The sequence below is a fragment of the Ovis canadensis genome, chromosome 3 (assembly GCF_042477335.2).
Source record: "Ovis canadensis isolate MfBH-ARS-UI-01 breed Bighorn chromosome 3, ARS-UI_OviCan_v2, whole genome shotgun sequence".
NCBI classification, from domain to species: Eukaryota; Metazoa; Chordata; class Mammalia; order Artiodactyla; family Bovidae; genus Ovis; species Ovis canadensis.
Window position 1 is genome coordinate 214,404,434 of NC_091247.1, and position 23,391 is coordinate 214,427,824.

Consider the following 23,391-nt stretch of genomic DNA (forward strand, 5'->3'; position numbering starts at 1 on the left):
GGCTCTTAATGTTACCTGACAAAATTTATTTTATTTTATTAATTTTTATTTGACTATAATTGCTTTACAATGTTATGGTAGCTCTCGCTGTACAGCAAATTTAGTAAGTTATACACATACATAAGGGCTTCCCAGGTGACTCAGTGGTAAAGAATCTGCCTGCCAAACAGGAGACTGGGGTTCCATCCCTGGGTTGAGAACAGCCTTTGGAGAAAAAAATGGCAATCCACTCCAGTATTCTTGCCTAAGAAATCCTATGGACCATGGAGCATGGCCGTCCATGAGGTCACAAAAGAGTCAGACACAACTCAGTAACTAAACAACAACAACTATATCTATCTATCTATTTATATTTATAAATATATACACACACACTCACACACACACACACACACACACATCTGCCCTCTTTCTTGGATTTACTTCCTATTTAGTCACCACAGAACACTGAGTAGAGTTCCCTGTGCTAGAAAAAGTTATTATTTATCTATTTCTGTGTGCATGCATGCTAAGACACTTCAGTCGTGTCTGACTCTGTGACACTATGGATTGTAGCCCATCAGGCTCCATGTCTATGGGATTCTTCAAGCACTATCTGTTTTATACTAAGTATCAATAGTGTAGGGCTTCTGAGTCTGGTGGCTCAGACAGTAAAGAATCCGCCTGCAGTGTGGGAGACCTGGCTTTGATCCTTGGATTGGAATGTCCCCTGGAGGAGGGCATGGCAACCCACAGTAGTTGTACCAATTTACATACTCATATGTAGGAGGATTCCCTTTTCTAGACATCCTCTCCAGGATTTATTTGCAGATTTTTTACTGAAAGACATTCTAACTGGTGTGAACTATTACCAGCCTGAAGTTTTGACTTGCATCTCTCTAATTATTAGTGATGTATTTGTTAGCCATCTGTATGTCCGAAAAAAAATGTCTATTTAGGTCTTTTTCCCATTTTTTCATTGGATTGTTTGGTTTGTTGATTGAGTTGTCTGTGTATTTTGAAGATTAACCCCTGTTAATTACTTCATTTGCAAATATTTTCTCCCTTTCTGAGAGATGTCTTTTTGTTCTGTTTATGGTTTCCTTTGATATGTGGAAGCTTTTAAGTTTAATTAGATCCTGTTTTTTTGTTTTTATTTTCTTTAGGAATTTGATCAAAAAATATCTTGTTGCAACTTATGTCAAAGAATGTTCTGCCTATGTTTTCCTCTAAGAGTTTTATAGTCTGACACAGAATTTAAATAGCCATGATTAAAGTGCACAAAGAATTGATTAACATGACATGCATCCTGGCAGGGAAAAGATAACAAAAACAAATGAAAATCGTGTTTATTATTTTTATCTAATAAGAGCGGGGTATGCATAGTATTAAATTTTGAAAAATAAAGACAAACATACAGAATAGAACTGCCTGTTAAAAAAAAATTCTACAGCTGAAATTAAGAACTAGAGAATGAGTGTATCAGCACATTCAGTTCAGTTCAGTTCAGTCGCTCAGTCGTGTGCAACTCTTTGCGACCCCATGAACTGCAGCATGCCAGGCCTCCCTGGTCATCATCAACTCCTGGAGTTCAGTCAGACTCATGTCCATCGAGTCAGTGATGCCATCCAGGTATCTCATCCTCTGTCGTCCCCTTCTCCTCCTGCCCCCAATCCCTCCCAGCATCAGAGTTTTCCAATGAATCAACTCTTCGCATGAGGTGGCCAAATACTGGAGTTTCAGTTTTAGCATCATTCCTTCCAAAGAAATCCCAGGGCTGATCTCCTTCAGAATGGACTGGTTGGATCTCCTTGCAGTCCAAGGGACTCTCAAGAGTCTTCTCCAACACCACAGTTCAAAAGCATCAATTCTTCGGTGCTCAGCCTTCTTCACAGTCCAACTCTCACATCCATACATAACCACTGGAAAAACCATAGCCTTGACTAGATGGACCTTAGTCGGCAAAGTAATGTCTCTGCTTTTGAATATACTGTCTAGGTTGGTCATAACTTTTCTTCCAAGGAGTAAGCGTCTTTTAATTTCATTGCTGCAGTCACCATCTGCAGAGATTTTGGAGCCCAAAAAAATAAAGTCTGACACTGCTTTCACTGTTTCCCCATCTATTTCCCATGAAGTGATGGGACCAGATGCCATGATCTTCGTTTTCTGAATGTTGAGCTTTAAGCCAACTTTTTCACTCTCCTCCTTCACTGTCATCAAGAGGCTTTTTAGTTCCTCTTCACTTTCTGCCATAAGGGTGGTGTCATCTGCATATCTGAGGTTATTGATATTTCTCCTGGCAATCTTGATTCCAGCTTGTGTTTCTTCCAGTCCAGTGTTTCTCATGATGTACTCTGCATATAAGTTAAATAAGCAGGGTGACAATATACAGCCTTGACACAATCCTCTTCCTATTTGGAACCAGTCTGTTGTTCCATGTCAAGTTCTAACTGTTGCTTCCTGGCCTGCATACAGATTTCTCAAGAGGCAGGTCAGGTGGTCTGGTATTCCCATCTCTTTCAGAATTTTCTACAGTTTATTGTGATCCACACAGTCAAAGGCTTTGGCATAGTCAATAAAGCTGAAATAGATGTTTTTCTGGAACTCTCTTGCTTTTTCCATGATCCAGCGGATGTTGGCAATTTGATTTCTGGTTCCTCTGCCTTTTGTAAAACCAGCTTGAACATCTGGAAGTTCATGGTTCACGTATTGCTGAAGCCTGGCTTGGAGAATTTTGAACATTACTTTACTAGCATGTGAGATGAGTGCAATTGTGCGGTAGTTTGAGCATTCTTTGGCATTGCTTTTCTTTGGAACTGGAATGAAAACTGACCTTTTCCAGTCCTGTGGCCACTGCTGGGTTTTCCAAATTTGCTGGCATATTGAGTGCAGCACTTTCACAGCATCATCTTTCAGGATTTGAAACAGCTCACCTGGAATTCCATCACCTCCACTAGCTTTGTTCGCAGTGATGCTTTCTAAGGCCCACTTGAGTTCACATTCGAAGATGTCTGGCTCTAGATTAGTGATCACATCATCATGATTATCTGGGTCGTGAAGATCTTCTTTGTACAGTTCTTCTGAGTATTCCTGCCACCTCTTCTTACTATCTTCTGCTTCTGTTAGGTCCAGACCATTACTGTCCTTTATCGAGCCCATCTTTGCATGAAATGTTCCCTTGGTATCTCTAATTTTCTTGAAGAGATCTCTAGACTTTCCCATTCTGTTGTTTTCGTCTATTTCTTTTCACTGATCGCTGAAGAAGGCTTTCTTATCTCTTCTTGCTAATCTTTGGGACTCTGCATTCAGATGCTTATATCTTTCCTTTTCTCCTTTGCTTTTTGCCTCTCTTCTTTTCACAGCCATTTGTAAGGCCTCCCCAGACAAAGCTTTCCTCAACAAAACTGTCTTTAATTTTACCCCACACTTGTCTCTCAGTGTTGGGTTCTTGAGTAATGAGCAGCTGAAAACCGAGTTCAGTAACAAGATTAAACATTTCACTATAGAATATCTTTCTTTTTAAGCCTGTTTTCCCTTACTCTCTGCTCTGGGGACATTTCACTCCAGGAGCATCCTAAGTATAGTAGCCCTTCCCTCCCTTACCTGAGCAAATCACAGACACCGTGTTGCCATGGGAACAGTCAGGAACACCCAGGACAGTCACAGGGCATTTCCACAGGAAGGACTCAGTCCCTGAGCAGTGAAATTGGGCTTTCCAGAGTTGATCACTTCCTTCTGCTCCATTTGGAGTGGAGATGGCGACTCCACAGCCGAGCTGATGACAGACAACATTGGCATTGGCCAGACTCCAGTGGGAGGCACAGAGCGCTCTCCATTGTCCAGAAATGTTCATCTCCACCTGCCCCTCACACTGAGAGGAGCCGTTTGTCACAAGCCGGACATCTGTGTACACTGATAGAAACAGACAGGATTTCAGAAAAATCTTATTTCTTTTTTAGCTTGAAGTGAGTGTACACAGAGGCTAAATCCTGACAGGCATCTCACCTGAACAGACAACCTGAACAGCCCGACTGTGGTGACAAGTGCCCCCTGGACAGGGCACTCTGGGGCAGACCCGGAGCTCAGGCTCCTCCCCCTCACACCTGAACTCTTCAGCCCAGACCTGGCCATCGGACTCTCTGAAGGATACTTGTCCCAGGACAGACACAGCCTTGCCACACCCCAGCTCTGCACAGATGACTTGGGCAGTGGGGAGTGTGAAGTTCCCATCAGATACTGGGGTCCAGGCTTCTCCAGAATGCACTTCTACTCGCCCTGAGCAGGGTCCAGCCCCTCCAGACAGACGCACAAATCCTAAGAGAAACAAAGAACAAACCCAGTGAGTGTTCATGAACCTGGCTTGATAATTGGAAACAACACCTCACAGGCAATGGTGGGAAAGTTTTTCTTTCCAGCAGTGGAATAAGAGGGGATAAGAAGAGAGAATTTGACTGTCATTGTCAAATTGCATTTTCATGAGCAAGTTTCTGAAGAGATATCCAGAAGGATGGCAGGGTCAGTTTGGAAGGGCTGAATCCCAAGAATATATATTGGTTAGGAATGTTAATTCTTATCTGTGGGCCAGGTAACTTCAAGGCCCAAAGAAACTGCCCCGTGGTACACATTCAAACTTGAGTGCATAGCTGAATTAAATGAGAGTGAAAAAAGATCATGGGATTCGAGAGGTTAGAGGCCTAAGAGCCAGAGAAGTTTAGAAGGCCATCCTGAAATTTCTGGGGCTAGAATTTTGGGAAATTTTCTCTGAGCCAATATTCAAGTCACTGGGGATGGGAACATCATGCGGGCTGGATCTGAGTGCAGGCATTAGGTCACAATTAGGTAACCTAATTGTGAAAGAAGTTGTTCACAGTTAAGTTTGGAAATGATGAAAACTCAGAGAGTCATAGGAGAGGGAGGGAATGATCCTAGCCATCTTTCTTAAAAACCTAGGATTTATGAACACACCTGAGAGAAAGTGAAGTCTCAATGGGATTATGCAAGACAACTGAGTTAGTTGATTACTTCATCCTAGACATGAGATTCTGAGGAAATGTGAAGGAGTGATGATAATTTAATGTATTCAAAGGAAAACAACAGAATGGGAAAGACTAGAGATCTCTTCAAGAAAATTAGAGATACCAAGGGAACATTTCATGCAAAGATGGGCTCCATAAAGGACAGAAATGGTATGGACCTAACAGAAGCAGAAGAGGTGGCAAGAATACACAGAAGAACTGATGCTTTTGAGCTGTGGTGTTGGAGAAGACTCTTGAGAGTCCCTTGGACTGCAAGGAGGTCCAACCAGTCCATTCTAAAGGACATCAGCCCTGGGTGTTCTTTGGAAGGAATGATGCTAAAGCTGAAACTCCAGTATTTTGGCCACCTCATGTGAAGAGTTGACTCATTGGAAAAGACTCTGATGCTGGGAGGGATTGGGGACAGGAGGAGAAGGGGATGACAGAGGACGAGATAGCTGGATGGCATCACCGACTCGATGAACGTGAGTATGGGTGAATTCCGGGTGTTGGTGATGGACATGGAGGCCTGGTGTGCTACGATTCATGGGGTCGCAAAGTGTCGCACACAACTGAGCGACTGAACTGAACTGAACTGAACCGAACTGAACCCTATCTATATGCCAATTGTATATTCCTTTCCTATTTGGATTTCTGAGATAAGAATCCAGTAAGCTATGAAAAAGGAGAGTGAGGGGACGATAGCAGAGAGCAAACAAGTCGTATATATTTTAGAGATTTCTAAATTGCAAAAACTCCAATAGTGATGCAACATAGATTTGGAAACCAAATACTTGTTCAACAAGATTTTAACACCTTTTATCCCCTGTGCTTCTCCCGTTTGCCACCTAACACTGCTACCCTTTCCCAATTCCCCCCATGCAGAAAAGAAGAAATGATCTTAAGAGCTACAAATAGATGGAAAGGACACTCTAAAAGGGAAGAGCTTCTGTGGGGAGTGAGGTGGGGTGAGTGGTAGGTTAAACGGGGAGTGGATGGAGTATGAGAGAGTGACCAAGGAAAAGACTCATGATCATGATTTCATCCTTCAGGGACCCTATTTGGACAGAGAAAAGGTAATCCAATGGGAAAAAAAAAAAACCTGCACATCATAAAGAATAATTTTTAAAATAATTTGCCTGGTTTCTGAGTGTGCTCATGGTTATGTATGTAATGGTGGAATTTGTCCTGGTAAAGGACTCTGATTGCATAAGTATGTGAACTTTGAAGTCTCAAAAAGAATGATGTAACAGAATAAAAATCTACTATAGAGAGCAGGAGAGAACAGAAAAGACACCACAGAAATCAAAGAATTGAAGGATTAGCTTGACCACTGATATAAGAATGAATGATGAGGGAAGGATGATCTGCTTGCCTCTTATTATTAATCCACTTTCATCTCCCCAGAGAGGCCCGGGTCAGGACCCCTAGCCTCCTCTGGCTGGGAGTTTGGTCACAGGCTACACATTCTGATTAAAACATTTTTGTTTAACTGGTTGTTTTTGTTGCTCAGTCACTCAGTCGTGTTCGACTCTTTGTGACCCCATGGACTGCAGCGCTCCAGGCTTCCCTGTCCTTCACTATCTCCCTGAGTTTACTCAAACTCATGTCCATTGTTTCAGTGATGCCATCCAACCATCTCATCCTCTGTCGTCCCCTTCTTCTCTGGTCTTCAATCTTTCCCAGCCTCAGGGTCTTTTCCAATGAGTCATTTCTTCTCATCATGTGGCCAAAGTATTGGAGCTTCAGCTTCGGCATACATCCTTCCAATGAGTTATTCAGGGTTGATTTCCTTTAGGATTGACTGATTTGATCTCCTTGCTGTCCAAGGGACTCTCCAGAGTCTTCTCCAGCACCACAGTTCAAAAGCATCAATTCTTCAGTGCTCAGCCTTCATTATGATCCAACTCTCACGTCCATACATAACTACTGGGGAAAAAAAAAAAAAAAGCATAGCTTGACTTATACGGACATTTGTCACAAAGTAATGTCTCTGCTTTTTAATATGCTGTCTAGGTTTGTCATAGCTTTTCTTCCAAGGAGCAAGTGTCTTTTAATTTCATGGCTGCAGTCACAGTCTGCAGTGATTTTGGAGCCCAAGAAAATAAAGTCTGTTGATGTTTCCATTTTTTCCTCATCTCTTTGCCATGAAGTGATGGGACTGGATGCCATGATATTAGTTTTTTGAATGTGGAGTTTCAAGCCAGCTTTTTCACTCTTCTCTTCCACTTTCATCAAGAGTCTCTCCTCTGTTCCTCTTTACTTTCTGCCATTAGGGTGGTGTCATCTGCATATCTGAGGTTATTGATATTGTTATATTAATTCTGCGATTAAAAATTTAGACAGAACAAGAAAAAGGTATTTCTTGTATTCTGTTTTATATACCCTGATACATGTGAAATATTCAAATATATGCTGAATAATCAATAAAGTCTTATGCATAACAGGATAGAGACTTCTGAGATAAAGTATATCTTTTTTATTTTCTACTTGATTTTAAAATTTACATGGAAGAATAAGTGTGTGATAATTCCAAGATAATTATTAAATAGAAGGCAGATGTGAGTGAAGATATTAAATATAGTAAAGACATATCCTTGTCTGGTCTCTTGCTGTGTACACATCCTGTGTCCTTAGCCACACGTAGCATCCTTCACACCACATTTGGCCCCTCAGTGCTGCTCAGAGAACCTCACACTTGCCTTCATCAGCTCCCATTGCCATTCTCCTTCCTCCCAGCTACTATGAAATCTTTTCCACCTTCTTCAAAAATTATATTTGTCCACTTACTCCAAATAAGCCCCCAAATGCAATTCTCTTATATCATTGAAGTCATCAAATATAAACTATATAATCTCTTAACATAAAACACAGAAATTCAAGTTTTATTACCTCCACCTTGGACTTGTCAGTACATGGCTAAGTGTTCCTCCAAAGTTTGCATTTATACAGATATTTTAAAGGAAAAATTTGAGAGGGAGACTTTTCTAGTAACAATGGAAGAATTAAGACTCAGACCATTCCATAAGCAATTCTCTACCATCAAAGAACAATGAACATTTATGCCTAAATTTACAAAGGAAACTTGAAATCTGGCACAAATCCATTAGAATCTCTGATCTGTTAAATGATAACCCCTGTAGGGATACCCTCTATACATGTAAATGATATCCTCCTATAGTAGGAGTAGCCTCCACTCATACTAGCCTAGTGCAAAATAATGTCTCACACTGTCTGTATAGAAACAACTCCACCCAGGAAAGTACATCCTCATTTTTTGTCCCTCCCACTCATAGCCTTCCTGTGCAAAGGGAGTGTGTATGTGGCTGTTAGCAAATGTTTCACTCTTACAAAAAGTGAATTACGAAAAAAAAATGATGAGGATTTATTTTAACTGGAAGAATAAACAAAGTTATTTTAGTGTCAGGTAAGAGCACTGGAGAAGAACAGAATAGCAGAGACTTGTAAGAGGAAAGTATACGAAGCTCATTGCTCACAGCTACAGGGCACTCGGGGAGGATGGGTAGTTGTCTCAGTCCTCTCTAGCCCACCAGTCCCCTATTGTCCCTCTGATCAGACACCAGCTTTCTTGGAACATTCCATTCTCCCCGCTGGTGGGCATGAACTGACCATACCTGAGCAGATGACTCCTGCATCCTCGCTGTGATCGCAGTAGTGCTTCCCCCAGCCCCAGGAAGGGCACCTCCACACGTGGGACTCCTTTCCTGTGCACTTCACGTTGCCCAGCCAAACGGGCCCTGATCCCGCCCCAAAGGAAGAAGAGACAGTGGCTTGGAGGGCTTTTCCACAGCCCAGTTGTCTGCACACCACATGGGCATCATCCAGGTCCCAGCGGTCATCACAGATGGTGCCCCAGGAGCCTTGGTCAAGGATCTCCACTCTCCCGGCGCAGGGACCACCTCCGTCCACCAGGCGGAGCTGTCTGCTACCTGAGGAGAGAGAATTTGGACACGGGGCGTTGACCTGGAGAATGAGAAGGGTCGTCTGTCCTGTGGGACCCTCACCTGAGCAGTACTGAGGCTGCAGACTCTGCTGGTTCTGATATGGAATCTTTGCACTCGTGCAGAAGGCAATGGCAACCCACTCCAGTACTCTTGCCTGGACAATCCCATGGACAGAGGAGCCTGGTAGGCTGCAGTCCATGGGGTCGCTAAGAGTCGGACACGATTGAAGCGACTTGGCAGCAGCAGCAGCAGCACTGCACTGGGCAGCAGCTGGGTCTGGTTTCTTATAGCAGTGGCAAGAGAATTAATAAGGTTGAAAAGTAGGAGGAAAGGTTTTAAAAAAAAGGTAAAGAAAAGTTAAATAATGTCTATCAGTGCTGCACTTTAAGTAAATGATGAAGTAGAGAATCAAACCTAAAAGTTTCTACTTCCAGGGAGAATGGAGTTCACAGCAGGCCAATGTGTCTTGCTGGCTCTTTCTAGATACAACTTTAACAGCTGGAAAATGTTTTTTAAGAAACAGTAAATGTATTTGACATTGGTTAACACAACATGGACTAAATATGCCAAAATTCTAAAGAGTGGAGATTATTTCAATGTTAGTCCAAGATCTGTAGCTTCTTTTTCTCTGTGGGAATTTACCAATTCATTGCATAATTTAATGATTCAGAATCTGGGCTCTGACAAGCAGAGGACTACTGTTGTGACCGGAAGCCAGGATAATCTGGGGGTTACCTGGTACTGGAGAGACAAAATTAGACTTTTGAGAGCCTCTCTCACACAGCACGTTTTCTCCTCAAATCTTTGCCCAGTATATAAGCTGTGAAGGGCAGGAAGCTAGAGAACTATATAAAAAGACTTGGAAAGCAGAGTCTTTTTCATTATTTTCGGTACTTAACTACCAAAGAATATAGGCTCTGAACTGAAATCTCTGAAAGCCTATGTCATAGGGACAGAGAAATCAGAGGTGGACTGAGCGCTACCAAAACTGCAACCCATACTTGTTACAGCTCAGTTTTAGGTTATATTTAGATGTTTGGGTGGTACACACCCTTTCCCCCTACCTGCCTAGGAAAACAAAGGGTAAATCCTTTCAGGTGTTAGAAAATGTATCAGGAGTATCTTACTTTTTCATATATAATTTATAGCACTGAATAAAAAATGACATGACATTTGAGAAACTAGGATAACATGGCAAATGACCAAAGTGAAAAAAGATAAGAGAATACAGAGACACCTATGATAGAAATGCTGTACTTAGCAGATAAGGATTTTGACTACAATCAATGTATTTAGGGGAAAAGAGAGAAGAATAGAATAAGCAGGTAAAAAGACGAAAAAAATAACAAATAATCATGAATAAATAAAAATGTCTAGGAACTATTGCCAACCTAAAATAAAATATCTAGGTTTAAAAAGTGAATGAATAAGTTAAGAGAATTTTATATAGAACTTAGAATACAGTGATTAGAGGAGTCTGGTGACTGCAGCCATGAAATTAAAAGACACTTGGTCCTTGGAAGAAAAGTTATGACCAACATAGAGAGCATATTCAAAAGCAGAGACATTACTTTGCCAATTAAGGTCTGTCTAGTCAAGGCTATGGTTTTTCCAGTGGTCATGTATGGATGTGAGAGTTGGACTGTGAAGAAGACTGAGCACCGAAGAATTGATGCTTTTGAACGGTGGTACTGGATAAGACTCTTGAGAGTCCCTTGGACTGCAAGGAGATCCAACCAGTCCATTCTGAAGGAGATCAGCCCTGGGATTTCTTTGGAAGGAATGATGCTAAAGCTGAAACTCCAGTACATTAGCCACCTCATGTGAAGAGTTGACTCATTGGAAAAAACTTTGATGTTGGGAGGGATTGAGGGCAGGAGGAGAAGAGGACGACAGTGGATGAGATGGCTGGATGGCATCACTGACTCGATGGACATGAATCTGAGTGAACTCCGGGAGTTGCTGATGGACAGGGAGGCCTGATGTGCTGCGATTCATGGGGTCGCAAAGAGTCAGATTTGACTGAGCAACTGAACTGAACTGAACTGAAAGATGAGAGATAAAAAAGAGAAGAAAGAGGAGGAGGAGGGGAGAAGAGATACAGAGACAGACAGACAGAACTGCAGAAGTAACATCTGAAGATATAACAATAGAGAATTTTTTTTAAAAAATTAATGGAGGAGTATGAAAACCCCCACTCCTAGTAAAGGTGCTGAAAATCAAAAGGAAAAAGGAAAATCTGGAATAATAACAGATTTATTTAATGCAAAAGGAGGGGGGGAAAGGAGATAAAAAGGGTCATAAAGCGTGTGTATCAATTAAAAGCAAATGGCAGATACCAACACATCAATATCAGTAACTGCATTTACAGTGAATGGATTAAGATAAAACAAAATTGACACAAATGTTACTTGCAAAATGCCCACCTTATATTATGAACGCAAAGAATGGTTGAAAGTAAAATGATGGAAAAAATGTACTAACTGTAACAAAACTGGAGTAGCTATATCGATGTCCCAGAAAGTAAACTTTAAGCCAAGATACACTGAATTACAGAGGGAATTTTCATGATTTAATGAGATGCACCCTTAATAAAGATATTTTAGACAACAAAATTCAAGATAACAGGACATAGCTTAGAAACATACTTGACAGAGTGAAAAGAAGAAATAGACAAAATCACAATCAAAATGGGGGATTATTAGCAGATCTTTTTCAGTAGCATGCAGACCAAACATACTAAAAACAGAGAAGAATTCAGTAGATGTACAACAACATAGTCAGCACGTTTAACTAAGTAACACATAGAGCAACACACCCAACAACGCAAGAGTTCACATTACTGCAGATGCACTCGGAACTTTTACCAAAATGACCACATAATAGGACAAAATCTTTCACTCTTTGAATTCATACAAAATATTTGCTCTGACCAGGTGGAATAAAATTAAAAACTAATAAGGAAATATTTATAGCCACCTCTATTTGGGGAAATTCAGCAAGATCCTTCCAAACACCACCTGAGTCTGGGAATAAATTTAAACCTTACAAAATATTCTGAAATAATGATAATAAACACAAAATAATGGTATGATAAATTCTTCTAATGAAATTCAAGTAGTGCCTAAGGGAAGTTTACACCCTAGATTTAAAGAGGAAAGACTGAAAGTGAAAAAAAGTAAGCTTCCAATTAAGAAACTAGATGAGAAAGTCTAAAGAATGTAGAATGTTGGGGTTAATTTAAAAAGGAACAAAAATTAATGGAAAAGAAGGTAAGCATAAGATAGAAAATATGGAAGAAAACCCTTTAAACATGGCTCTTTTAAAACTGATGAACACTGAGCAATACTAATGCAGAGCAGAGAGAAAATGAAGCTAACAATACCAAGAATGAAAAGGGACATCAGTATAAATCATACAGATATTTCTGTCATACTTTTTGTGCTGTTGTTTTTTTTTTGTTTTTTGGCTGTGCTATTGCTCATGGGATCACAGTTCCCAGGTCAGGGATTGAACCTGGACCCATGACAGTGAAAGCCCAGAGATTTAACCCCTGGATTACATAGTTTTAATAGTACATTTTATACATTTAATGTGGATAAGTACAGATAAAGTGTCCATTTCTCCACAGCCTTGCCAACACTAAGTGTCTTTAAGAAAAAAAAAAAAAAAAAAACAGTCATTGTGACATGTGTGAGATGATATCTCTTTGTGGTTTTAATTTACATTTCCCTGATGACTGACAATGTCAAGCATATTTTCATATACCTATTGCCATTTGTATGACTTCTTTAAAGAAGTGTCTATTCAAGCCCTTGGCCAACTTTTTAATTGAATTATTAGGTTTTAAGTTTGTTGTTTTTTTTTTTTTTAAGTTATAGGAGTTCCTTACTATTTTTGGAAATTAAAACCTTATATAATTTGTGCTAGCTTGCTTTTTCACTCTGTTGATCTTTCATTTGGTTTCTGGAAGCTTTTTAGTTTGGTATATTCCCACTTGTCTATTTTGCTTTGTTGCCTGTACTTTTGATGTCATATCCATGAACTCATGAAACCGTGTGCTTTTATTTTGTGATGGACCCAAGATATCACATATCTAAAATGCAATTCTTACCTGGTGATGATGTTACCCCATCACACATAATAAAATAAATTCAGAAAAATAAATAATTTGAAATTAGTTTTTGAATATTCTTTAGTGGAACTATAAAATTGTTTGCAGAAAATAAAACAATTCAATGTTATTTTGAGATAAAAAATGGCATTTGAAACATTGCAATAAAGGCAGACGTCAAGACCACATAACCCACCAATACACATATACAACCTTAAAAATATATGTAAAATATGGGGGAAACCTTACAAAAATATTTAAGAAAAACAGTAAGTGATGTTTGTTTATAAAGAGTTCCTATGAATAAATAAGAAATTTTAAGACATTCTAGAGAAAAAATATTGTCATGAAAGATATAAGACAGTATATAGGGAAGAAGATAATATTTTTTATATAGTGTTTGTGAGAGTCACTCAGTCATGTAGCTCTTTGCAACCCCATGGAGTATAGAGTCCATGGAATTCTCCAAGTGAGAATACTGGAGTGGGTACCCATTCCCTTCACCAGGGAGTCTTCCCAACCCAGGGATCAAACCCAGGTTTCCCACATTGCAGGCAGATTCTTTACCAGCTGAGTCACAAGGGAAGCCCAAGAATACTGTAGTGAGTAGCTTATCCTTCTCCAGCATATTTTCCAGACTCAGGAATCAAACCAGGGCCTCCTGCACAGCAGGTGGATTCCTTACCAGTTGACCTATGGAGGCCCTTATGTGGATAAAAAATCATCATGTTATGAAGAAAACTATACTTTCTTTTAAAATTAAGTATTTATTTCGTTGTGCTGTGTTTTAGTTGCAGCATGCAAATTCTTACTTGTGGGATCATAAGAGAAAAAACTTGTAACTGCATGTGGTGATGGATATTACTGTATGTGTGGTGATTTACCAATATGTACAAATACATAAACACTATGTTTTACACTTAGAACTAATACAATGTTACGAGAATTACGTCTCAATTAAAAATTTTAACAAACAAGCTTGGGATATGTGGATTAAATTGGTTTCATTCTTACCTCATTTAAGCTTCTCTGGTGGCTCAGACAGTAAAGAATCTGACTGCAGTATAGGAGATCCGATTTCATATCTGGGTCAGGATGACCCCCTGGAGAAGTGAATGGTAACCCATTCCAGCATTCTTGCCTAGAGAATCCCACGGACAGAGGAGCCTGGCAGGCTACAGTCCATGTGGTCGCAAAGAGCACAACTGAGCAACTAACATTTTCACTTTTTATCATTTTGTGAACCCAAATTAAACTCATCACTTAGATTTTAAAATATCAAATCTCACTGCATCCTACAGGGTTGGGACAGACACACAGAAACAGACAGTAAGTCACCTTCACACGAGATATAGGCTTCCTCCTTGGGAGAGCATGAAGTGTAATTCCAAGGGTCAGAAGGACACTGCCAGAGAGAGGTGTCTGTTTTCCGACAGCGGATTCCATCCACCCACCGGGGTCTAGAACCTTCCCTGAGACCAAGAGAAGAGTTGAGGGTTCCACTGTCCCCACAGCCAAGTTGTCTGCAGATCACGGACACAGTGATGTCTTCCATGGGGCTGCGGCAGACACTGCCCCAAGTCCCGTTGTAGAAAACTTCCAGCCACCCAGCACACTGCTGGTCCTCACTCACCATCCTGAGGGCCAGGAACTCTAAGGTTGAAAGGGGAGGAGACAGGACATAGTGAAAACTTTGCTGGATGTTCTAGGTTTTCCTTTCTTCTAGAAATAATGAACATTCATCTCTGACCTTGCTCAAGAGATACCCACTAGATGACAAGACTGACATCACCTCCCTTTTAACTGACTTTGTCCATTTGTGTCTGTCTTTCTGTTTCTACCACAATGGTGTAGTGGATATGAACTGAGAGGAAGACCAAACCACATGGGTGCTATTCAGGGAGGGGCAGCTGAGTCCTGCTTCCTGATGAAATCTTTAAAGAGTATGTCAAAGGGATGTGATGTGGATATTAGGGAGATAGGGATAATAATTAATCCAAAAATGTCCACATCCCAATCTCTGTAACCTGTGAATATGTTACCATACCTGACAAGAGGGATTTACAGATGTGATTAAGGTAAGGACCTCGGGATGGTGAGATGATATATTAACAATGTGAGCCCAGTCTAAACACATCCTTAGACCCACTGTCCTTAAACGTGGAATGCTTTTCTTAGCTCTGGCTAGAAAGAGAGATGTGATTCTGGATAATGGTTGGAGGCCTGCAGCATTGCTGGTCTGATAATGGATGAAGGGTGCTGTGAAGGAAGGAATGTAGGTGATTTCAAGAAGTTTGAAAAGACAAGAAACAGATTCTCCCCTAGAGTCGCAAAAGTGATGCGGCCCTACTGAGGCCTTGATCCCAGCCCAGTGAGACCCCTGCTGGACATCTAAGCTAGAGAAGAGTAAGGAAATAAATATATGCTGTTGTAAACCACTAGTTGGTAAATTGTTAGGGAAGCAAACAGAAACTAGTACCGCGGGTTTAAATTTTTTGTATGTAACTGGAGAAAGAGCCCTGCTTTCAAGAAAAACTGTAAGAAACGGCCCTGCCAGGAAACACTGCTGAGAAGAAAGGACCAGAACCTCAGCTGCTGCAGAAGGAAGTGAAAGCACCTCGTCTTCACATCTGCTGAAAAGACAGGCTCCATGGGAGGAAGCTTCCTTCTCTGGTCCTTTCAGCATCTCTCCCTCAGGGCTCAGACCCCTTCCTCCAGGGCCCCACCCCTCCCCCAGCCTGTGGACAGTGTGCAGCGCGGACCTGAGCAGATGACCCCGGCGTCCTGCTTGTGTCTGCAGTCGTGCTGCCCCCAGCCTCGGGAAGGGCACCTCCACACGTGGGACTCGTTTCCAGTGCAGTTCAGGTCGTCCAGCCAGATGGGTCCTAATCCTGTCCCGAAGTGAGCAGACCCCGTGGCATTGAGGGCTTCTCCACAGCCCAGCTGCCTGCACACCACACGGGCATCTTCCAGGTCCCAGCCGTCATCACAGATGGTGCCCCAGGAGCCCTGGTCAAGGATCTCCACTCTCCCGGCGCAGGGATCTCCCCCGTCCACCAGGCGGAGCTGTCTGTTTTCTGAGGAGAGAGAAATGCGACAATGGGGCAGTGACCCCGAAGTTGATAAGGGTCTTCTGTCCTGTGGGACCCTCACCTGAACAGTAAGGGGTGCTCTCCACTGAGGCCGCAGAGTCTGCTGGTTCTGCCATAGAGTCGTTGCACTGGGGCAGCACCTGGGTCTGGTTTCCTGAAGAAACAACAATGATCAGAAGTCTGGAAGGGTTGAAGAACAGGAAACTGATTTAAGGAAAATAATGACCTACTGATGGAGCCTAAGATGAAAGCTGTGACCCAGCAGTAAGGTACCATACTCTTAGTGTTCACCTTCTCCCTGGAGAGTTCTGCTTCTGACAGTACCACAGTTTCTGTTTTAACCCAAGTGTTGCTGTAAGAATGAGTTAAGTAAGTTGTATCCCTAAATGTATCCCTGTGCTGTGCTTAGTCGCTCAGTCATGTCTGACTCTTTGTAACCCCTTGGACTATAGCCCACCAATATCTTCTGCCCATAGGATTTTTCAAGCAAAAATAGTGGAGTGGGTTGCCAAGCCGTTCTCCAGGGGATCTTCCCAAACCAGGGATCAAACTCAGGTCTTCCACACTGCAGGCAGATTTTTTACCCTCTGAGCCACCAAGGAAGCCCAAAGCTATCCCTACATAAGTAAGTAAAGTTGCTCAGTCATTTCCGACTCTTTGTGACCCCGTGGACTGCAGCCCGCCAGGCTCCTCGGTCCATGGGATTCTCCAGGCAAGAATACTGGAGTGGGTTGCCATCTCCTCTCCAAGGGATCTTCCCGACACAGGGATCAAACCCGGGTCTCCCGCGTTGGAGGCAGATGCTTTAACCTCTGAGCCACCAGGGAAGCCCTAAAAAAATCTATCCCTAAGTAAAAGCAAAACAAAATTCTTTCTGAAGGATCTCTACAATTTCTTCAATGTGTATCTTTAGAACAAACACTTTTATAAAATAGATCTCATGAAAAACAGAAAGGAAAAAGGAGACATTAGAAAGAATTTCCCAGGGTGTTCAGCTGCTAGTTACCTGACCAGAATATATGTAGCCACGGTTAAAGTGCTTATGGAATTAATTGACAAAATGTGCATCTTTGCAGACAAATGATACCAAAAACCAAATACTTCTAGAGCTGAAAAACTTGTTAGCTGCAATTAAGAACTAAAGAATAAGTGTAGCCGCACATTAGCTCAGCATAAAGTTGAAACATCAAAATGCAAAATCACAGGATATTCTTCAATTCATTCAGGTCACACAGCAAGAGTTCTGGTTATATGGTTGTATGGCAGTTTTTCCAAAAAACTTGGTTCGCTTCAGTTCAGTCCCTCAGTCATGCCCAACTCTTTGTGACCCAATTAACTGCAGCTTGCCAGGCTTCCCTGTTCTTTACCAACTTCTGGAGCTTGCTCAAACTCATGTCCATCAAGTCGGTGATGCCATCCAACCATCTCATCCTCTGTCATCCTCTTTTCCTCCTGCCCTCAAGCCTTCCCACCATCAGGGTCTTTTCCAATGAGTCAGCTCTTCTCACCAGGTGGCCAAAGTAGTGAAGATTTAGCTTCAGCATCAGTTCTTCCAATGAATATTCAGGACTAATTCCCATTAGGATCCACTGGTTTGATCTCCTTGCAGTCCAGGGGGCTCTCAAGAGTCTCCTCCAACACCACAGTTCAGAAGCATCAGTTCTTCGGTGCTCAACTTTCTTTATGGTCCAACTCTTACATCCATACATAACTACTGGAAAAATCACAGCTTTGACAGATGGACCTTTGTCATCAAAGTGATATCACTGCTTTTTAATATGCTGTCTGGGTTAGTCATAGGTTTTCTTCCAAGGAGGAAGCATCATTTAATTTCATGGCTGCAGTCACCATCTGCAGTGATTTTGGAACCCAAGAAAATAGTCTGAGGAACCCATTGTTTCCTCATCTATTTGCCATGAAATGATGGGACCAGATACCATGATCTTTGTTTTTTGAATGTTGACTTTTAAGCCAGCATTTTCACTCTACTCTTTCACTTTCATCAAGAGGCTCTTCAGTTCCTGTTTGCTTTCTGCCATAAGGGTGGTGTCATCAGCATATCTGAGATTATTGATATTTCTCCTGACAATCTTGATTCCAACTTGTGCTTCATCCAGCCCAGCATTTCACATGATGTACTCAGCATATATGTTAAATAAGCAGGGTGACTATATACAGTCTTGATGTACTCCTTTCCCAATTTGGAAACAGTCTGTTGTTCCATGTCCAATTCTAATTGTTGCTTCTTGACCTGCACACAGATTTATCAGGAAGCAGGTAGGTGGTCTAGTAGTTCCATTTCTTTAAGAATTTTCCACAGATTGTTGTGATCCACAAAGTCAAAGCCTTTGGCAGAGTCAATGAAGCAGAAGTAGAGGTTTTTCTGGAACGCTTTTTTGCTTTTTCTGTGATCCAACAGATGCTGGCAATTTGATAACTATGAAAAAGTAAAACTTAGTATCTGAAGAAAAAAATATGTACTTAATTTTGCTTATGACTTGGGGTCATTAATCAGGAAAAAACTCCATTTGGCAGTCTTTCAGTGGGGTCTTTCAGTGCTGCAATAAGATGTCACCTGGAGCTGAAGTCATTAAAGACTTGACTGAACTCTGGTTCTGTAAAGAAATTCCCAGAACTAGTCTAAGGATAAAGGAACATCATGTCCTCAACTGAATTCAGAAAGAATTTACATATTCAGGAAGAAATGGGGCAGAAGGGGAACAGAGAATGAAGGACACACACACACACAGATTTTAAAGCAAAGTATTGATACTAACAATTAAAAACCCAGGTAAAGGTCATAAATGAATTTTTATATTGTTTTCCCAACATCTTTATGTCTCAACATACATCAAAACTGAAAGAATTAAAAGGTGAAAACAAGTCAAACAAAATTCATTGCCAGACCACTTTCACAAAAATACTCATAACATCAAAAATAAAATACCTAGGAGAAGTCCTAGTAGAAGATGGGCAAAATCTCTGAAATTCAGGATCTAACCGAATGAAGGGATGTATTATATTGATGATTTGGAAAACTCAACATTGTCAATGTCAATCATCCTCAAATCTCTATGTCTACTCTCAAATTTTTAAATCTAATCTCAACAATACACTTAAAGCTTTTCTTTTGGTGAAAATGACAAGCTGACTTCTACATTCATGCGAAATACAAGCAACCAAGAATGAGCAGCACAGTTGGTAACAAAAGCAATGATATTAGAGGAGTTAATATAAAGTAATTCTGTAAACTAAATTATTCAAACTAACTACAAAGTCTGAAATTCAGGGAGATAGTGAAGGGCAGGGAAGCCTGGTGTGCTGTAGTCCATGGGGTCACAAAGAGTCAGACATGACATAGCGATCCAACAACAACAACTATGAAGTTATGATAGTTAAGAAAAATGCAGTATTTGTGCAAGGATAGACAAATGATAACGTGGAACAGAATAGAGAGTCTCAAATAAGGCAGACATACTTGCCCTTCTGCTTATGACAAAGGCAGCACTGCAGTGGGGAAGAGTCTTTTCAGAAAAAGATTCTGAGTCAATTGGATATCCATGTGAAACCTGACCCTTATCTTACACAGATATCAATCCCAGAAGGAATGCACAGTAATATGCAAGAGAAAAATGATAAAATTTCCATAAGATACTCTTAGAGAATGTTTTTACAATCTTCAAGTAGACGGCAGCCCATCAGGCTGCACTGTCCATGGGATTCTCCAGGCAAGAATGTTGGAGCGGGTTGCCATTTCCAGTCCAATGCATGAAAGAGAAAAGTGAAAGTGAAGTTGCTCAGTCGTCTCCGACTCTTAACCATCCCATGGACTGCAGCCTACCAGGCTCCTCCATCCATGGGATCTTCCAGGCAAAAATACTGGAGTGGGTTGCCATTTCCTTCTCCTTTAAAGAATATAAGAAGCATTAAATGTACAGAAAAATGTCGGTAAGTTATATTTACATAAGAAATGAGATCATCAAAAGACACCATTTGATTAAGCAAATGAAAATAAAAGACCAAGGGTTAAACATGGAAAATAAGTAACACATATTTGCTGCCAAAGACATTGTCATTGTAAGTTGTCATATCATATTTGTAACAGTCAAGAACTGGAGAAAAAAGAGGACTCTACACATGGACATCACCAGATGGTCAACACCAAAATCAGATTGAATATTTTCTTTGCAGCCAAAGATGGAGAAGCTCTACAGTTAACAAAAACAAGACCAGGAGCTGACAGTGGCTCAGATCATTAACTCCTTATTACCAAATTCAGACCAACCTAGACAGCATATTCAAAAGCAGAGACATTACTTTGCCAACTAAGGTCCATCTAGTCAAGGGTATGGTTTTTCCTGTGGTCATGTATGGATATGAGAGTTGGACTGTGAAAAAGGCTGAGCGCCGAAGAACTGATGCTTTTGAACTGTGGTGTTGGAGAAGACTCTTGAGAGTCCCTTGGACTGCAAGGAGATCCAACCAGTCCATTCTGAAGGAGATCAGCCCTGGGATTTCTTTGGAAGGAAGGATGATAAAGCTGAAGCTTCAGTACTTTGGCCACCTCATGCAAAGAGTTGACTCACTGGAAAAGACTCTGATGCTGGGAGGGATTGGGGGTGGGAGGAGAAGGGGACAACAGAGGATGAGATGGCTGGATGGCATCACGGACTTGATGGACATGAGTCTGAGTGAACTCCGGGAGTTGGTGATGGACAGGGAGGCCTGGCGTGCTGCGATTCATGGTGTCACAAAGAGTTGGACATGACTGAGCGACTGAACTGAACTGAATACTGTCAGTAGAATGGATCAGTACATGGCCATGTGATCATTCAAAGCATATTCTACTCTAATAAAAGAAACCAAGTGCTACAATATACAACATCATGTGTGAATCCCAAACATAATTTTGAGTCTATGAAATTAGATACAAAAGATGAAACATATGGCATCATTTTACATAAAGTTCAAACATTGATGAAACTCTCTATGTTAGTAGAAGTTAGGTAAGCGCTTTTTTCCCTGTCGAGGAGGGAAGACACAGATACTGGGGACGACAGTGACTGTGGTGCTGGGACATTCTCTTTGCTGCTCTGGGGTGGGTTTCATTATGAGGTCTATACTTACTGCTCCTACATTGTTTTCTATGATTACATGTAAGCAACAATGTTGCTTAAAAAATATATTATTCCCCTTCCCACTTCTTGCCATGACCTGAAAAATGAATGAACAATGAGAAGATCCATATTTCACCACAAAATCTCTGACTTTGAAGCCCGTTTAACCTCACTCTCTACTCTTGGAGTCATTTCACTCCGGGAGCATCCTGAGTACCAGTAGCCCTTCCCTCTCTTACCTGAACAGATCACAGAGGCTGTGTTGCCATGGGAACAGTCAGGACCACCCAGGGCAGTCACAGGACAACTCCACAGGAAGGACTCTTCCCCCGAGCAGTGAAATCGGGCAGTTAAAATCTGACCACTTCCTTCTGCCAAGTGTGGTCCTCCGGGGGTGGAGATGGCAACTCCACATCCAAGCTGACGACAGACAACATTGGCATTGGCCAGACTCCAGTGGGAGGCACAGAGCCCTCTCCATCGTCCAGAAATGTTCATCTCCACCTGCCCCTCACACTGAGAGGAGCCGTTTGTCATGAGCCGGACTTCTGAGTATGCTGGTAGAAGAAGACAGAGTTTCAGCAAAATCACATGACTTTCTCACCTCAACAGGGTGTTCACAGAGGTGAAAGGCCTGACCTGCATCTCACCTGAACAGACAACCTGAGCAGCTCCACTGTGGTGACAAGTGCCCCCTGGACAGGATACTCTGGGGCAGACCCAGAGCTCAGGCTCCTCCCCCTCACAACTGAACTCTTCAGCCCAGACCCGGGCACTGGACGCTCTGAAGAGCTCATGTACCTCGACAGACACAGCCTTGCCGCACCCCAGCTCTGCACAGATGACCTGGGCAGTGGGGAGTGTGAAGTTCCCATCAGACACTGGGATCCAGGCTTCTCCAGAATACACTTCTACTCGCCCTGAGCAGGGTCCATCCCCTCCAGCCAGATGCACAAATCCTAAGAGGAAACAACAACAAAACCAGTGAGTGTTCATGGTACTGACTTGGCAACTGGAAACCGCACGTCACAGGCAGTGGGGTAAAAGTTTTTCTTTTTAGAAGTGGAGCATGAAGAGAGTCTTTGACAGTTAGTGTCATAATTGAATTTTCATGAGCAGGTTTCTAAAGAGAAATCCAGGAGGATTACAAGGTCAGTTTGGAGTGGTTGAATCCCAAGAACATACACTTTGAGACTGGTTAGAAATGTCAATTCCTTGGTCTAGGAGCCTGGAAACTACAGAGCCCAATCCAGATCATTGGAATGGCTGAATACTGGAAACATGTGTTTTAGCATTGGTTGGAGAAGTGAATTTCTCACTTAGCAGCCTAGGACCTACATACAGATCCAAGGACACTGTATAATATTTAGGCACTTAAACTTGAACATAGAGATATGCAGACCAGAGGCCACCCAGAGGGACGTGGGCTATGAGATTAGAGACCTAGCATCCAGACAAGCTTAGAAAGCTTTCATGGGACTTGTGGGGCTAATATTCTGACCAGTTTTCTCTCCCAGAAGCTAGTCCTCAAGTGACTTAGGTTAAGGAAAGTCCTGAGGCTGGATCCATGAGGGGATGCAAACCTGTAGATGGGTGACAGCTCCAGAGAAGAAATATAGACACTATCATTAATTCACATTTATGTCATCACATCTTGTCTTTCTGATACTTTTTCATGCTAAAAACTTTCATGAATTCCTTCAGTGATCTCAGTGGGAAGGAAAATGAGTTACGAAAACTCAGAGAGTCATAGAGAGAGAGTCCCAGCCATCTCTCTTGAAATCCTAGGATTTGTCAAAGAATCTGGGGGAAAGTGTGCTCTCAGTGGGAGTTTAACAGATAGCTGAGTTTCCACATCGTCTCCTATTAAAGGTTTTTTTTTTTTTTTTCCTCAAACAGGACTCACAGAAAATGCTAAGGGCTGAAAATAATTGATTTTACTACTATCATTGTACTAATTCTAACCACAGAAAAATATGCATTCTTCTCAAGCACACATGGAATAGTCTCCAGGCTAGGTTACAAATAAGCCTTAACTAATTCAAAAATATTAAAATTATTCCAAGTATCTTACATGACCATAATGGAATGGAACTAAAATTCAGTAAT

At 41.6% G+C, this 23,391-nt stretch overlaps 1 protein-coding gene across 1 annotated transcript in view; it reads right to left on the reverse strand.

The window, feature by feature from the left end:
• LOC138437856 (antigen WC1.1-like) overlaps window positions 1-23,391 on the reverse strand; it is a 54,295-nt gene that overhangs the window by 12,249 nt on the left and 18,655 nt on the right. The window contains exons 3-10 of the mRNA XM_069585827.1: window positions 21,933-22,241; window positions 21,522-21,839; window positions 16,227-16,319; window positions 15,836-16,150; window positions 14,412-14,726; window positions 8,630-8,944; window positions 3,985-4,293; window positions 3,583-3,891 (exon numbers count right to left, since the gene is read on the reverse strand). Coding sequence (XP_069441928.1) covers window positions 3,583-3,891; window positions 3,985-4,293; window positions 8,630-8,944; window positions 14,412-14,726; window positions 15,836-16,150; window positions 16,227-16,319; window positions 21,522-21,839; window positions 21,933-22,241 — 2,283 coding nt within the window. The remainder of the gene's footprint in view (window positions 1-3,582; window positions 3,892-3,984; window positions 4,294-8,629; window positions 8,945-14,411; window positions 14,727-15,835; window positions 16,151-16,226; window positions 16,320-21,521; window positions 21,840-21,932; window positions 22,242-23,391) is intronic.